Source organism: Streptopelia decaocto (genome assembly GCF_964273445.1).
Source record: "Streptopelia decaocto genome assembly, chromosome: 2".
Lineage (NCBI taxonomy): Eukaryota > Metazoa > Chordata > Aves > Columbiformes > Columbidae > Streptopelia > Streptopelia decaocto.
The window spans coordinates 968,864-986,965 of NC_138655.1; the positions used below are offsets into that span (position 1 = coordinate 968,864).

The window sequence follows — 18,102 nt, forward strand, 5'->3', positions numbered from 1 at the left end:
CCCAGACCCCCGGGTGCCCCATACAGGAGGGGGATCAGCCCCCAGACCCCCGGGTGCCCCATCCGGGAGGGGGATCAGCCCCCAGACCCCCGGGTGCCCCATCCAGGAGGGGATCAGCCCCCAGACCCCCGGGTGCCCCATACAGGAGGGGGATCAGCCCCCCGACCCCCGGGTGCCCCATCCAGGAGGGGGATCACGAGGGTGGGTGGGGGGTGAGCTTGTGCCCCCCTGCAGCACCCATGGCCGGGGCAGGAGGAGGGGACCCGTGGTGACAGTGACAGTGACAGACCGGAGCCCACCCCCCCCAGCGCCCCTCACCCTCCCTTGGGGGCCACTGCGCTTTTGGGCCAGAAACCTTTTATTTTGCGAGTCACGTTGCGGCAGCCCTGGGGGGAGCCCGTGCAGCAGTGGGGCAGCCCCACGGCGGGGGGGCAGGGGGCAGCACCCCCTGCGCGTCTCAGCCTCATCCCAGGGCAGAGCTGGGGGGATGAGGGGCGCTGTGCCCCCAGGACCCCAAATTCGCTCCCCAGCAGCCGGGAGGAGCGGGGGGGGTCGGATTGTCCCTGCAGGTCCCCGGTGTCCCGGCTGGGGGGGCCGGGCCGGCAGCCCCTCACCGTGGGGGCTCCGGGGGGTGCGCCGTGGAGCCCCGCGCCGCCCGCTGCTCTTCCTCCCGCCAGCGCTCCTCCTCCTGGCGGTCCAGGCGCTGCAGCTGCTGCTCCACGTCCTCGGGGACCGTCACCTCCAGCAGGTTCTCCAGCCCCGGCCCGGGCTCGTCCCCGATCAGCACCTTTGGCCCGGGAGGGTGACGGGTTGGTGGGACCCCCACCCACGGCCCCACAGCCCCGTGGGGAGCGAAGAGAGAGCCTGGGAGCAGCTCTGCACCCCGGGACCCTGCTGTCCCCACCAGGGACACAGCTGCCCCCCTTGGGGACCCTGCTGGCCCCCCAGAGCCCTTCTGTCCCACCCAGGACCCTCCTGTCCCCTCCCAGGGACCCTCCTGTCCCCCCAGGGACCCAGCCGCCCCACCTGGGGATCCTGCTGTCCCCTCAGGACCCTGCTGTCCCCACCAAGGGACACAGCTGCCCACCTTGGGGACCCAGATGCCTCACCAGGCCCCTCCTGTCCCCTCCAGGGACCCTGCCACCCCCCTTGGGGACCCTGCTGTCCCCCCCAAGGGACACAGCTGCCCCCCCTGGGGACCCTCCTGTCCCCCCAGAACCCTTCTGTTCCCCCCAGACCCCTCCTGTCCCCACCCAGCGACCCAGCCACCCCCCCTGGGGACCCTGCTGTCCCCCCTCAGGGACCCAGATGCCCCCCTTGGGGACCCTGCTGTCCCCCCAGAACCCTCCTGTACCCCCCCAGGGACCCAGCCGCCCCACCTGGGGATCCTGCTGTCTCCCCCCAGGACCCTGCTGTCCCCGCCCAGGGACTCAGCTGCGCCCCCTGGGGATCCTGCTGTCCCCCCAGAACCCTCCTGTCCCCGCCCAGGACCCTGCTGTCCCCTCCCAGGGACCCAGATGTCCCCCTTGGGGGTCCTGCTGTCCCCCCAGAACCCTCCTGTCCCCCCCCAGAACCCTGCTGTCCCCTCCAAGGGACCCAGCTGCCCCCCTTGGGGATCCTCCTGTCCCCCCCAGGACCCTCCTGTCCCCGCCCAGGGACTCAGCTGCGCCCCCTGGGGATCCTGCTGTCCCCCCAGAACCCTCCTGTCCCCGCCCAGGACCCTGCTGTCCCCTCCCAGGGACCCAGATGTCCCCCTTGGGGGTCCTGCTGTCCCCCCAGAACCCTCCTGTCCCCCCCCAGAACCCTGCTGTCCCCTCCAAGGGACCCAGCTGCCCCCCTTGGGGATCCTCCTGTCCCCCCCAGGACCCTCCTGTCCCCACCAGGGACCCAGCTGCCCTCCCTGGGGATCCTGCTGTCCCCCCCAGGACCCCGCCCAGCAGCGCCCACCGGGGGGAGGGGGAAACAAAGAGGGGGAGGGGAGGCCGCGCTCCGGGAGGGGCGGGGGGGGAATAATTACTGAGCGCGAGTCAAAGGGGAGAGGTAGCGCTGCACCGCGCGCATGCGCACTGCCAAGCACCGGGCGGGCGTCGGCGCGCTGCGCATGCGCATCGCGGGGAGGGAGGAGGCGTTGCGCCTCACGGAGGCGGCCGCCATACTGGACCCCGGGCGGTTTAGTGCGCAACCAACGGCCCGTTCCCGCCGCCGCCTCTGAGCCCCGGGCCGCCCGCCCGCCCCGACACGCACCTTGGCGGCGGCTTGGCGGGGGTGCGGGGCCCCGGAGCCCTCAGCGCCATGGACGGGCCTGGCGCGGCGGCGCCGGCGGCAGCAACGTCCCCGCGTTCCTCAGCAAACTCTGGACGCTGGTGGAGGATCCCGACACCGACTCGCTCATCTGCTGGAGCCCGGTGAGTCCCGGCGGGGAGAAGCGGCCGAGGCCCCGGGGCCTCGGCCCAGGCGTTTCCGTGGCCCACAGCACCCGCTGTTCCCCCCTGGTCTCCCATCCAAGTGCTGAGCGGGGCCGACCCTGCTTAGCTTCCCACATCAGATGAGATCAGGCGTTCTCAGGGTGGTATGGCTCTATATATTACATATATATATGTTCCTCAAGTATATCCTGATGGTATCTGAGCTAAACCCTCTTTTCAAGGGCAGAGCAGAGGGGCAGGAGAACCTCTCTGACCCACTGACCACAATCCGCCCCCCCCCCGCTCCTCCCTGCTGCGTGGGGAGCGGGCGTCGGCGCGCTGCGCATGCGCAGAAGCACGCATAGTGGACTGCCGTCAGCGCAGCCGGCTCGACACTGCGCATGTGCGTCGCGGGGAAGGAGGAGGCGGGTGCGCGGGGCGCGTCACGGCGCGGCCCAAGATGGCGGTGGTCGTGTACGGCCACGGGCAGCCCGCCCGCCCCGGCGCGCACCTTGGCGGCGGCTTGGCGGGGGTGCGGGGCCCTGGAGCCCTCAGTGCCATGGACGGGCCTGGCGCGGCGGCGGGAGGGGGCGGCGGCAGCAACACCGACTCGCTCATCTGCTGGAGCCCGGTGAGTTCCGGCGGGGAGAGCGGCCGAGGCCCCGGGGCCTCGGCCCAGGCGTTTCCGTAGCTTGAAGCGTAGAATTCCCTCACTCTTTTTTGTAATCAGTACTTGGTGGACCTACTGACCCCCCCCTTCTAACCCCCCCCAGGTCCCATTGGCTTCCTGGCCACAAGGCCCAGTGCTGGCTCAGCCCACAGCACCCGCTGTTCCCACCTGGTCTCCCATCCAAGCACTGACCGGGCCCGACCCTGCTTAGCTTCCCAGAGCAGATGAGATCGGGTGTTCTCAGGGTGGTGTGGCTGTATATATCATATATGTATGTATGTATATGTTCCCAAAGTATATCCTGATAGTATCTGAACTAAAGGGCAGAGCAGAGGGGCAGGAGAACTTCTCTGACCCACTGACCACCCCCTTCTAACCCACCCCAGGTCCCATTGGCTTCCTGGCCACAAGGGCCAGTGTGTTGCCTCTCAGTAGGCAGTGACGACCTGGTTCAGGAGCAGCACGGCAGCATGGCGACCACACCCCAGGTCGCTCGGTCCATCAGCACGCAGACACCAATGTGGTGGACGGCAAATGGCGTTTATTAACAGATATCACAGCGTTATATACCTTAGGTTTACAACGTCACGTCCGTCTGCTTGCCTCACATACTCCTACCTACCTAGGGAGGGGCTACTATCTTTCTGTACAGCGCGAGATCTTCCGGCCGCCAGACCCTAACTACCTACCTACACCAGTGCTGGCTCATGGTCACCCTGCTGTCCCCAGGACCCCCATGTCCCCAATTTCCACGGCCAGGACGCGGCTCTCGCCCTCGTCCCGCGGCACCCACCAGCATGATGGGTTCCAGCAGCATCTTGCGGATGTCGGGCTCCCCCTTGCGCCGCTTGTCGTGCGGCAGGTACTGCAGCTCGGGGGGCAGCCCTGGGGGACAGGCGGCCTCAGCGAGGGGGGACACGGCCCTGGGGGGAGCCCGTGGCAGCAGTGGCGCAGCCCCACGGCGGGGGGGCAGCACCCCCTGCACGTCTCAGCCTCATCCCCCGGCAGAGCTGCGGGGACGAGGGGCGCTGTGCCCCCAGGACCCCTAATTCGCTCCCCCAGCAGCAGGGGGGAGCGGGGAGGCGGGGCGGCTTGTCCCTGCAGGTCCCCGGGTGTCCCGGCTGGGGTCGCTGTTGCGACCCGTGCCGCTCGCTACGCTTCTTCGCGCCACCGCTGATGGGCGTGCCCGAGAGCCCGCCAAAGGGGAAGGGCCCGGCGGAGAAAGGGCTGGGATTGGAGGTTGTGCTGACTGGGCCCCGCCCCCCGGCTCTGTGGCGCCGCCGGGTCCTAGTGCGAGCGGGAGGACGCGGGGTCGACCCAAGCCGGGACATCCGGGGGCCTGCAGGGACAATCCAACCCCCCCCCGCTCCTCCCTGCTGCGTGATGACGTAAACCGAATGTATATAAGCCAGTTTCACGTGCCAATAAACGCCATTTGCCGTTCACCACATTGGTGCCTGCGAGCTGATGGCCTGGCGACCTGGGGGTGGTCGCCGTGCTCTCCCTGAACCGGGTCGCCACTGCCTCCTGAGGGGCAACAGGTGGTGCTGACCCCCGGGAGCATCGCCTGGACTCGGGTGATGCGGCCGGAGCGGCTGGACCAGCCCGGCGGGGGGACCCCCCGGAGCCGTGCGGAGGCTGCACGGCCCCAACCTGCAGCGCTGAACCAGGGCGGATCACCCGCTGCACGGCCCCAACCTGCAGCGCTGAACCGGGGCGGATCACCCGCTGCACGGCCCCAACCTGCAGCGCTGAACCGGGGCGGATCACCCGCTGCACGGCTCCAACCTGCAGCGCTGAACCGGGGCGGATCACCCGCTGCACGGCTCCGACCTGCAGCGCTGAACCGGGGCGGATCACCCGCTGCACGGCTCCGACCTGCAGCGCTGAACCGGGGCGGATCACCCGCTGCACGGCCCCGACCTGCAGCGCTGAACCGGGGCGGATCACCCGCTGCACGGCCCCAACCTGCAGCGCTGAACCAGGGCGGATCACCCGCTGCACGGCCCCAACCTGCAGCGCTGAACCGGGGCGGATCACCCGCTGCACGGCTCCAACCTGCAGCGCTGAACCGGGGCGGATCACCCGCTGCACGGCTCCGACCTGCAGCGCTGAACCGGGGCGGATCACCCGCTGCACGGCTCCGACCTGCAGCGCTGAACCGGGGCGGATCACCCGCTGCACGGCTCCGACCTGCAGCGCTGAACCGGGGCGGATCACCCGCTGCACGGCTCCGACCTGCAGCGCTGAACCGGGGCGGATCACCCGCTGCACGGCTCCGACCTGCAGCGCTGAACCGGGGCGGATCACCCGCTGCACGGCCCCAACCTGCAGCGCTGAACCGGGGCGGATCACCCGCTGCACGGCCCCAACCTGCAGCGCTGAACCGGGGCGGATCACCCGCTGCACGGCTCCAACCTGCAGCGCTGAACCGGGGCGGATCACCCGCTGCACGGCCCCAACCTGCAGCGCTGAACCGGGGCGGATCACCCGCTGCACGGCCCCAACCTGCAGCGCTGAACCGGGGCGGATCACCCGCTGCACGGCTCCAACCTGCAGCGCTGAACCGGGGCGGATCACCCGCTGCACGGCCCCGACCTGCAGCGCTGAACCGGGGCGGATCACCCGCTGCACGGCTCCAACCTGCAGCGCTGAACCGGGGCGGATCACCCGCTGCACGGCCCCGACCTGCAGCGCTGAACCGGGGCGGATCACCCGCTGCACGGCCCCGACCTGCAGCGCTGATGGGCTGGGACCCAGCGATGATCACCCCCCGGGCACAGGCCCAGGGCTCGCGGGCTCTAGAAGTTACGGCCACTCCACGTGCAGCCAGAGAGGCCATTGGCACGGCCTCCAGAGCTATTGCCAAACATCGCCATGGTCCACAATAACACAGGGTGAAAGCGAGAGCTTCACGCAGTTCGTAGCTCACCCCCAGGCAGCGATCGGCTCCTCGGCGCTGCCCGCGGAGGCAAAAGGCCCGGTCGCGGCAGAACGCCTGCGCCAGCAGTGCCATTCGGTAACCAAAGGCTGCCAGCGGGTCCAGCGGCGCGGCCGTGATCAAACGTGTGGCGAGAGAAGAGCACCTGGCCCCGGTCCAGGCAGCTGTTCGCACCGCAACAGCCAACGTGATGGTGTGTTTTAAATGTGGCCAGGCAGGCCGTGTCACAGCACATTGCCCTCAGCTGGGGGATCCGTCAGCAGCGCCCCCCACACCAAAACCGCCCCAGAGGCCCGTGCTGGGCCTGCGGAAGGAGGGGGCACCTCGGCAGGGAACGCAGACCCCAGACCCGGGGAAACGGGACGGGGAGCGGGCAGACGGGGAGAGGGCAGACGGGCCGTGCACAGCCCTGTCCCACTCGGGACACGAGGCGGCCCAATGATGCCAACCCCGCGTGGAGCGCGGCGCTCCCGAACCCGGCGTCCGCTTACGTCCATTAAACTGGATCTTCAGACTAAAACTAATGAAAACTGCGTTTCTGTTTGCAGGACGGGATCATCGGACGCCCTGGTGACCCGTGCACCCCGGTGACAAGAGACGTCAACAAGCCGGCAAGAGTCGTGTCCGAGCCGGAGAGTCCCGCGCTGACAGAGCCCAGACGGCAGCGAAGCGGCTGCCGAGCACGGAAGCTGCCACACTTCTGTGTGATCTTGATTCTGGGCCTTGTTGCTACAGGTAAAGTAGAATCAGATTACATTCACCATCGGCCAATCAAGTGGATCCTACGGGACGCCTCGAACGATCGAGTGATTGGGGAAAACATAACAGCAGGTGCTCCGACTTTCACAGTTACATTCCATGACTTGTTTCTCACATCTGAATCGTTATGGGAAATATGTTGGTGCCATAGTTCAAACTCAGGAAAGAGTTATTGCGACTGTCTGGGGTTTTGCTGTGGGGGGTGTGAGACCACTGTAACAAGCAAAAAAAAAAAGGACAAATTTCTGCAAGTAAGCTTGGGACCAAGAGGGTGTACCCCTCCCATATTTGCGCTCAATGCAACGCTGGACCAAAGAGGTAACTGCACCTATCTACATTTAAAGATCCAAAAGCCGAACAACGTGGGTTGGGTTGTGGGGAAAACGTGGTCAGTGTTTCTTTGCACCCCTTCCAAAGATCCAGAAACACGAATACAAATCATCAAGGTCGAGCTACAAACACCCCAGGCACTTGGGCCTAACCCGGCTCTTAGCCCACAAGCATCCAAGCCCTTAGACAGTACCAAGACATTTAATACGGTGGAACTTGAAGTGCAACCCCTATGGAATTTGCTGAACTCAACATACCAGCTCTTGAATTCCACCAATCCAAATATGACAGAAAATTGCTGGCTTTGCTACGACGGGAAGCCCCCCTTTTACGAAGCAATAGGTATACCCTCTAAACCAGAACTGGTACACGGGTCTAAGCCACCGCAATGTCTGTGGAACGCCACGAACAACCTGGGAATAACAACGGAAAACGTATCAGGGCAAGGCACATGTGTCGGTAAAGTACCCCCGAAGAAAAAGGCGTTATGTGCGAATGAGTTCACGCTAGAAAAGGGATCGAAAGCCCTTTGGTTGGTTCCTGCCAGCCATGCCAAATGGGTATGTTCAAACACTGGAGTTACGCCATGTGTGTCTCTTAGTGTGCTTCATCAAAACAGTGAGTTTTGCATACAGGTACTGATTATTCCGAGAATCGTGTACCATCCCAAAGAATACATGCCTGACCATCAATCCCCTTCACCTTCGGGTCACAGACAAAAGCGAGAACCCGTTAGGGCTCTGAGCGTAGCTGCCCTGCTGGCCGCAGGAGTGGGAATGGGAACAGCAGCACCAGTGGAACAGAATCAAAACTTCCATTCCCTCGGAGCAGCAGCGGATGAAGATTTGGTCCGAATTGTACAATCCATCACCGCTTTGGAAAAGTCACGGAAGCCCGAAGTTGCTTTACAAGATCGTAAAGAACTGGATCTCTTCTTTTTACAAGGCAGACTTTGTGCAGAGCGAGGGGAGGAATGTTGTGTGTATGCGAACAACACAGGGATTGTCAGAGACACGATGGCCAAACATAGGGAGGGTCGAGAACAGAGGGAAAAACAGATAGAGGAGCCCCGCAGGGATGGTTTGAGTCATGGTTCAGCCATTCACCATGGCTAACCCCCGATATCTACCTCGGCGGCCCATCGCTATGTCCTGTTAGCACTGATCTTCGGAGCCTGCACGCTGAATAAGCTCGTGGCGTTTGTTCACAGCCGGCTGCAGCGAGTCGACATCATGCTGATCGAACGCCAGCAACTACTGTAAACAGGCAGCTATAGATGTAGATGTAGATACAGAAGGGTGCACTTCTTGTATTTCATAGTAAGCTCAAAGAGCGTTTTTGCAGGTGCAGCAACTTCTTTCAAATGTGTTATTTCTTTCTTTTCCTTTTCTTATTTCAGAGAAGTATATCTACTAATATGAAGAACCACATAAGTACTCCTGCAGTGTTATCCCCAGTTACATTCCGTTACTAACCACTACTCTGGTTTTCACCAGTTTATGGTGCCTTGGTGCTCATGTTATGAAGTATAACTCTAAAGATTATTTATGCAGTATTGCATGCTGTTACCTCCTAGTTTTAACTAATTTATAGTGCCTTATTGTTCACTTCAGTCGCTTTATTCACAAAATATTGCACTAAGGTAGAGGCACAACATTTTTTCAGACTGTTACATTTTAGCTAATTTAGTTTTGCATAGGGAGGGGGAAATGTAGGCAGTTAGGGGTCTGGCGGCCGGAAGATCTCGCGCTGTACGGAAAGGCAGTAACCCCTCCGTCCATAGGTACGGGTGCGTGATGTACGCAAGCGGAATGACGCTGTGAACCAAAGGTATCTCAGCCTGTGTTACTTGACAATAAAGGCCATTTGCCGTCCACCGGGTACTTGAAATTATTTCCCCGCACAATCGCGAGTGTATTTTCCTCCCGTGCTTCCACATCAGCACGCGTAGGATTCCGTGCACGCTTGCACGTGTAAGTAAAGTGACCCTCGCAGGATTGCGAGTGTATTATAAATTGACCCTCGCGGAATCGCGAGTGTGCACTTCCCGTACTCACCACGAGTGCGCGTATCTCTTTAAAAAGAAATATAATCCTGCACCGTGTTCGGGCAAGTGTGTATTTCCCCGGGACCAGGCCGGCTCCGGCGTTGTTTTGGTGCAGCCACGTGCATGCGCCCCATGGACCGCCTGGTGTATTGGCTGCTGCCCCTTCATCATTTTCCTCAACTGATACCCGAACCTGTATTCAAGTCACTTTTGGAGCCCTAAACCCTGTTTCTCACCGGTTTAATAACAGTTGTTTTGGACTCTGCTGTCCCTTAAATTAACCTCGGGGTGGCTCCCTGCAATATTCCGTGACACCCATACAGGAGGGGGATCAGCCCCCAGACCCCCGGGTGCCCCATCCAGGAGGGGGATCAGCCCCCAGACCCCCGGGTGCCCCATCCAGGAGGGGGATCAGCCCCCCAGACCCCCGGGTGCCCCATCCAGGAGGGGGATCAGACCCCCAGACCCCCGGGTGCCCCATCCAGGAGGGGGATCAGCCCCCAGACCCCCGGGTGCCCCATCCAGGAGGGGGATCAGCCCCCAGACCCCCGGGTGCCCCATCCAGGAGGGGGATCAGCCCCCAGCCCCCCGGGTGCCCCATACAGGAGGGGGATCAGCCCCCCAGACCCCCGGGTGCCCCATCCAGGAGGGGGATCAGACCCCCGGGTGCCCCATACAGGAGGGGGATCAGCCCCCAGACCCCCGGGTGCCCCATCCAGGAGGGGGATCAGCCCCCAGACCCCCGGGTGCCCCATACAGGAGGGGGATCACGAGGGTGGGTGGGGGGTGAGCTTGTGCCCCCCTGCAGCACCCATGGCCGGGGCAGGAGGAGGGGACCCGCGGTGACAGTGACAGTGACAGACCGGAGCCCACCCCCCCCAGCGCCCCTCACCCTCCCTTGGGGGCCACCGCAGTTTTGGGCCAGAAACCTTTTATTTTGCGAGTCACGTTGCGGCAGCCCTGGGGGGAGCCCGTGCAGCAGTGGGGCAGCCCCACGGCGGGGGGGCAGGGGGCAGCACCCCCTGCGCGTCTCAGCCTCATCCCAGGGCAGAGCTGGGGGGATGAGGGGCATTGTGCCCCCAGGACCCCAAATTCGCTCCCCCAGCAGCTGGGAGGAGCAGGGGGGTCGGATTGTCCCTGCAGGTCCCCGGTGTCCCGGCTGGGGGGGCCGGGCCGGCAGCCCCTCACCGTGGGGGCTCCGGGGGGTGCGCCGTGGAGCCCCGCGCCGCCCGCTGCTCTTCCTCCCGCCAGCGCTCCTCCTCCTGGCGGTCCAGGCGCTGCAGCTGCTGCTCCACGTCCTCGGGGACCGTCACCTCCAGCAGGTTCTCCAGCCCCGGCCCGGGCTCGTCCCCGATCAGCACCTTTGGCCCGGGAGGGTGACGGGTTGGTGGGACCCCCACCCACGGCCCCACAGCCCCGTGGGGAGCGAAGAGAGAGCCTGGGAGCAGCTCTGCACCCCGGGACCCTGCTGTCCCCACCAGGGACACAACTGCCCCCTTGGGGAGCCTCCTGGCCCCCCAGAGCCCTTCTGTCCCACCCAGGACCCTCCTGTCCCCCCCAGGATCCTGCTGTCCCCACCAGGGACACAGCTGCCCCCCTTGGGGAGCCTCCTGGCCCCCCAGAGCCCTTCTGTCCCACCCAGGACCCTCCTGTCCCCCCCAGGACCCTGCTGTCCCCTCAGGACCCTCCTGTCCCCCCAGGGACCCAGCCGCCCTGCCTGGGGATCCTCCTGTCCCCTCAGGACCCTGCTGTCCCCGCCAAGGGACACAGCTGCCCCACTTGGGGACCCTCCTGTCCCCCCAGAACCCTTCTGTCCCACCCAGGACCCTCCTGTCCCCTCCCGGGACCCAGCCGCCCGCCTTGGAGATCCTGCTGTCCCCTCCGGACCCTGCTGTCCCACCCAGGACCCTGCTGTCCCACCCAAGGGACACAGCTGCCCCCCTTGGGGACCCTGCTGTCCCCCCAGAACCCTTCTGTCCCACCCAGGACCCTCCTGTCCCCTCCCGGGACCCAGCCGCCCGCCTTGGAGATCCTGCTGTCCCCTCCGGACCCTGCTGTCCCACCCAGGACCCTGCTGTCCCACCCAAGGGACACAGCTGCCCCCCTTGGGGACCCTGCTGTCCCCCCAGAACCCTTCTGTACCCCCAGGATCCTGCTGTCCCCCCCAGGGACCCAGCTGCCCCCCCTGGGGACCCTGCTGTCCCCCCAGCACCCTGCTGTCCCCCCAGGACCCTGCTGTCCCCCCGGACGCTGCTGACCTGGATGAGCCTCTCGCAGGCGCTCAGCACGCGGGGGTCGCGCTCCCAGCGGTGCAGCTCCCGCAGCACCACGTACGTCCCCCTGTCCCTCACCGTGCGCCGGCCGGCCCTGGTGGCCGTGAGCTGCGGGGACAGAGCCGCGGCGTGGGGACAGCAGGGACAGTCCAGCCACAGCCCTGTCCTCAGAGCCTCCTGTCCGTCTGTCCACCCTCCAGGGCTGGTGACTCCAGCCCTGCCCTGGGCAGCCTGTTCAATGCCCCACAGCCCTTTGGGGAAGAAATTGTTCCCACATCCACCCTCAACCTCCCCTGGGCAACTTGAGGCCGTTTCCTCTGCTCCTGGCGCTTGTTCCTGGGGAGCAGAGCCCGACCCCCCTGGCTCCAAGCTCCTTTCAGGCAGTTCAGAGATCAGAAGGTCTCCCCTCAGCTCCTGTTCTCCAGCTGAACCCCCAGGTCCCTCAGTCTCCATCACCCTTGTGCTCCAGCCCCTCACCAGCTCCGCTCCCTTCTCTCCACTCGCTCCAGCACCTCAAGGGTTTCTTGGCGTGAGGGATCGGGCTCCCTGGGCAGCCTGTTCAATGCCCCACAGCCCTTTCGGGGAGAAGTTGTCTCTCGTTTCCCATCTCAGCCTTCGCTCCTCCAGCCCGGACCATCCCCGGTCCCTCCCGGGGAGAAGCTCCGGTCCCCTCACCACCCTGGCTGACTGTGTCCCCACTGTGTCCCCTCCCTGCTCCGGTGCCGTGCAGGCCCCTTGTCCCGCAGCCCAGGACACCGCTGGTCGCCTTTGCCACCAGAACCCGCTACCAGCTCCCGCAGTGGCCACCGAGCCCCCCATGGTGGCCACGGACACCCCTGGGCGTGCAGAGCCGCTCTCAGCCCATTGTCCCTCACTGAGCTCCGCGAGGTCCCCGATGCACGAACGTTTAACACAGGAACGTGTCTTTACCCAATTGGGGACCTGACCCCAGCAGGGAAGGACAGACAGACATCGCACTATGAATCCTTGGGGTAAAACAAAGTCTCTTTGAATTAATCCTGGAATGCAAACTGAGTCCTGCATTTAAAAGTCAGTTTTGCCCTGTTCCGTGCACCGACCTTTAGGGACAACACCCGCTCTTGCAAAATCGTTAATAAAATATGTTTTGCTGTGAGATCCTGCCTGGGCCTATCGGCACGGGAGCGTTTGCTACACCCGTCAGACCATCCCTGCGGCTGCGCGGGTGCCCCGGTGCCAGCACCCCGGCTCGGTGTCACCCACACACAGTGACACCATCCCAGAGTGTCAGGGGCTGGGGAAAGCTCATCCAGTGCAACCCCCGGAGCAGGAACACCCAGCTGAGGTTCCACAGGAAGGTGTCCAGGGGTTGGAATGTCTGCACAGAAGGAGACTCCACAACCCCCTGGGCAGCCTGTTCCAGGCTCTGCCACCCTCACCCCAACAAGTTGCTTCTCCTCTTCCAGTGGAACCTCCTGTGTTCCAGTTTGCACCCATTGCCCCTTGTCCTGTCCCTGGTTGTCACCAGCAGAGCCTGGCTCCATCCTCCTGACACTGCCCCTTTCCATCTTGATCCCCAGCAATGAGTCCCCCCTCAGTGTCCTCTTGTCCAGCTCCAGAGCCCCAGCTCCCTCAGCCTTTCCTCACACGGGAGATGCTCCACTCCCTCCAGCATCTTGGTGGCTGCGCTGGACTCTCTCCAGCAGTTCCCTGTCCTGCTGGAACTGAGGGGCCACAACTGGACACAAGATTCCAGGTGTGGTCTCCCCAGGGCAGAGCAGAGGGGCAGGAGAACCTCTCTGACCTACTGACCACCCCCTTCTAACCCCCCCCAGGTCCCATTGGCTTCCTGGCCACAAGGGCCAGTGCTGGCTCATGGTCACCCTGCTGTCCCCAGGACCCCCATGTCCCCAATTTCCACGGCCAGGACGCGGCTCTCGCCCTCGTCCCGCGGCACCCACCAGCATGATGGATTCCAGCAGCATCTTGCGGATGTCGGGCTCCTCCTCGCGCCGCTTGTCCTGCGGCAGGTACTGCAGCTCGGGGGGCAGCCCTGGGGGACAGGCGGCCTCAGCGGGGGGGGCACACAGCCGGCAGCCCCCGGACACCCCCTGCCGCCCCCCGACCCCCCTCACGTTCCATGTCGTCCTCGGGGAGCTCCTCGGGGCCGGCCAGGGGCAGCAGCAGGAAGGGCAGGATGTCGACCTCCTCGCTCAGCAGCCACTCGTGATCCTCTGCGGAGAAAGGGGGGTCAGAGGAGCCCCCGGAGCCCAGCGCAGCCCCCGCCCCCCCGCTGAGCCCCCATCCCACCGCTCACCCCCACCAGTGGCACGGGGGGGGAGCTGAGGGGCAATGGGTGGACGATTGCCCACAAAAGGAGCCCCCAGCGACGCGAAGGCACCGGCCGGGCCCCCAGCGCCTGTCCCCGTTGTAGCGCTGGGGGTGGGGGACACCCTTGTGTCCAGGGGGCCGGGCTGTGTCCCCCGGCCTCCTGTACACCCCCAGGCTCCTGCATGTCCCCCAGGCTCCTGCGCGTCCCCCAGGCTCCTGCGCGTCCCCCAGGCTCCTGCGCGTCCCCCAGGCTCCTGCACGTCCCCCGGGCTCCTGCGCGTCCCCCAGGCTCCTGCATGTCCCCCAGGCTCCTGCACACCCCCCAGGCTCCTGCATGTCCCCCAGGCTCCTGCATGTCCCCCAGGCTCCTGCACACCCCCCAGGCTCCTGCATGTCCCCCAGGCTCCTGCGCGTCCCCCAGGCTCCTGCATGTCCCCCGGGCTCCTGCACACCCCCCAGGCTCCTGCACACCCCCCAGGCTCCTGCACACCCCCCAGGCTCCTGCATGTCCCCCAGGCTCCTGCACGTCCCCCCAGGCTCCTGCGCGTCCCCCAGGCTCCTGCACACCCCCCAGGCTCCTTCACGTCCCCCGGGCTCCTGCGCGTCCCCCAGGCTCCTGCACGTCCCCCAGGCTCCTGCACGTCCCCCAGGCTCCTGCACGTCCCCCAGGCTCCTGCGTGCTGCGGTGCCACCAAGAGAAACGGGGACAGGCTGATGTCGTGGGAGCTCTGCTTAGCACCGGCTAAACCCGGTTCTGCTGTCTGCACCGGCTAAACCCGGCCCTGCCGTCTGCACTGGCTAAACTCGGTTTTGCTACCCGCGCTGGCTAAACCCGGCCCTGCCGCCCGCACCGGCTAAACCCAGTTCTGCTGTCTGCACTGGCTAAACCCGGCCCTGCCGCCCGCATCGGCTAAACCCGGCCCTGTCACCCACACTGGCTAAACCCGGCCCTGCCGCCCGCACTGGCTAAACCTGGCCCTGTCACCCGCACCAGCTAAACCCGGCCCTGTCACCCACACCAGCTAAACCCGGCCCTGCCGCCCGCACTGGCTAAACCCGGCCCTGTCACCCACACTGGCTAAACCTGGCCCTGCCGCCCGCACTGGCTAAACCCAGGCAGCGTGACCAGTCTAAAGCCCAGCAGCACAGCAGGGTGGGTGCGAAGCCCATCCCAGCTCCCCCAGGGCCAGAGGCCGGTCCCGGTGCCGGTCCCGGTGCCGGAGCCCTCACCGTGCTCGAAGCAGCAGTTCCTGAGGGCGCCCACGATGCCGCGGCGATGGACAGTGGAGTCCCCGTACTGGGTGAAGGGCAGCAGCCGCTGCACCGAGCGCCTGCGGGGACGGGCACACCGGCGGTCACACCGTGACCGGCACACCGGGCGGTCACACTGGGGACCGTCACACTGGGATGGACACACCGGGACAGACACACTGGGTGATCACACCATGACAGTCACACCGTGATGGTCACACTGGGGACCGTCACACTGGGATGGACACACTGGGACAGTCACACACCAGGACGGACACACCATGACAGTCAGACACCAGGATGGACACACCATGACAGTCACACTGGGGACGGACATACCAGTACAGTCACACCGGGTGATTACACCATGACAGTCACACCGGGGACAGACACACCGGTACAGTCACACCGGGTGATCACACCATGACAGTCACACCGTGATGGTCACACTGGGACAGTCACACACCAGGATGGACACACTGGGGACGGTCACACTACAATGGACACACTGGGGATGGTCACACCAGGGACGGACACGACGGACAGTCACACCGGGCCGGTCACACCGTGACAGTCACACTGGGGGGACACACGGAGTGATCACACCGTGACAGTCACACTGTGCCAGTCACACCGGGGGGACACACGGAGTGATCACACCGGGCCGGTCACACCGTGACAGTCACACTGGGGGGACACACGGAGTGATCACACCGGGATGGTCACACTGTGCCAGTCACACCGGGCTGATCTCACACCGGGATGGACACACGGAGTGATCACACCGGGCCGGTCACACTGTGACAATCACACCGGGATGGACACACCGGGACAGACACACTGAGTGATCACACCATGACAGTCACACCGGGCCGGTCACACTGGGATGGACACACCGAGGACGGTCACACACCAGGACGGACACACCATGACGGTCAGACACCAGGACAGACACACCGGGACAGTAACACACCAGGATGGACACACCGGGACAGTCACACTGGGGACAGACACACTGGTACAGTCACACCGGGTGATCACACCATGACAGTCGCACTGTGATGGTCACACCGGGACAGTCACACTAGGATGGACACACTGGGGACGGTCACACCAGGGACGGACACGCCAGACAGTCACACCGGGCCGGTCACACTGTGCCAGTCACACCGGGGGGACACACGGAGTGATCACACCGTGACAGTCACACCGGGCTGATCTCACACCAGCAGGGACACACGGAGTGATCACACCGGGCCGGTCACACTGTGCCAGTCACACCGGGATGGACACACGGAGTGATCACACCGGGCCGGTCACACTGTGCCAGTCACACCGGGATGGACACACGGAGTGATCACACCGGGCCGGTCACACCGTGACAGTCACACCGGGATGGACACACGGAGTGATCAGACCGGGCCGGTCACACCGTGACAGTCACACCGGGATGGACACACGGAGTGATCAGACCGGGCCGGTCACACCGTGACAGTCACACCGGGATGGACACAGCGGGACAGACACACTGAGTGATCACACCATGACAGTCACACCGGGCCGGTCACACTGGGATGGACACACCGAGGACGGTCACACACCAGGACAGACACACCATGACAGTCACACACCAGGACAGACACACCGGGACAGTAACACACCAGGATGGACACACCATTACAGTCACACCGGGGACAGACACACCGGTACAGTCACACCGGGTGATCACACCATGACAGTCGCACTGTGATGGTCACACTGGGACAGTCACACACCAGGATGGACACACTGGGGACTGTCACACTACAATGGACACACTGGGGATGGTCACACCAGGGACGGACACGACGGACAGTCACACCGGGCCGGTCACACCGTGCCAGTCACACCGGGATGGACACACGGAGTGATCACACCAGGATGGTCACACTGTGCCAGTCACACCGGGCTGATCTCACACCGGGATGGACACACGGAGTGATCACACCGGGCCGGTCACACCGTGACAGTCACACTGGGGGGACACACGGAGTGATCACACTGGGCCGGTCACACCGTGACAGTCACACCGGGGGGACACACAGAGTGATCACACCGGGATGGTCACACCGGGAGGGACACACGGAGTGATCACACCGGGCCGGTCACACCGTGACAGTCACACTGGGGGGACACACGGAGTGATCACACCGGGATGGTCACACCGTGACAGTCACACCGGGATGGACACACGGAGTGATCACACTGGGCCGGTCACACCATGACAGTCACACCGGGATGGACACATGGAGTGATCACACCGTGCCGGTCACACCGTGACAGTCACACCAGGCTGATCTCACACCGGGGGGACACAGAGAGTGATCACACCGGGCCGGTCACACCGGGATGGACACACTGAGTGATCACACCGGGCCGGTCACCCCGTGCCAGTCCCACCGGGATGGACACACGGAGTGATCACACCGGGATGGTCACACCGTGCCAGTCACACCGGGGGGACACACGGAGCGATCACCCCGTGCCGGTCCCCCCGGGAGGGCCGTACACCGGGGGCCGCCCGCGGGCCGTACCGGGTGCGGTCGAGCAGGGCGCGGCGGCCCTCGGGCAGCCGGCTGAGGTTGCAGAGCAGCGGCCCGAGCTCCGCGGGCGGGCGGGGCGCCCCGAGCGCGTCCAGCAGCGCCGCCAGCCCGGGCCCGCGCTCCCGCAGGCCCCGCAGCACCCGCCGCGCGGCGCCGCGCTCCCGGCACAGGTTGGCCAGCAGCCCGCAGGCCGGCCCGGCCGGCAGCAGCGCCAGCAGCGCGGGCAGCGCCGCCAGCAGCGGCTCCCGCGCCGCGGGCTCGGCCGACACGTTCAGCAGGCAGCCCAGGGCATCGCGGGCCGCGGGCGGGCCCGGCGCGGCCGCCAGCTCCAGCAGCGCCGCCAGCGCCTCGGGCCGCGCCGCCAGCAGCCGCCGCCCCGCCGCGTCCCCCGACAGCGCCAGCGCCGCCGCCGCCGCGCCCGCCCGCGCCGCCGCGCCCGCCGCCGGGGCCAGCAGCGCCGCCAGCTCCGCCAGCGCGGCCTCCACCGCCGCGTCCGCCATGCCGCCCGCCTCCGCACCACGGGCGTCACCTAGC

At 65.3% G+C, this 18,102-nt stretch overlaps 1 protein-coding gene across 1 annotated transcript; it reads right to left on the bottom strand.

Annotated features, from left to right (window-relative positions):
• Positions 1-10,201: 10,201 nt before the first annotated feature.
• On the bottom strand, positions 10,202-18,068 carry HGH1 (HGH1 homolog; the record flags this gene model as incomplete). The annotated part of the gene is made up of 6 exons (XM_082046259.1): positions 10,202-10,513; positions 11,411-11,533; positions 13,366-13,457; positions 13,540-13,638; positions 14,966-15,066; positions 17,560-18,068. 6 exons carry the CDS (start codon positions 18,066-18,068, stop codon positions 10,337-10,339), a joined length of 1,101 nt encoding a protein of 366 aa, XP_081902385.1. The 3' UTR covers positions 10,202-10,336.
• Between the last annotated feature and the right edge of the window lie 34 nt (positions 18,069-18,102).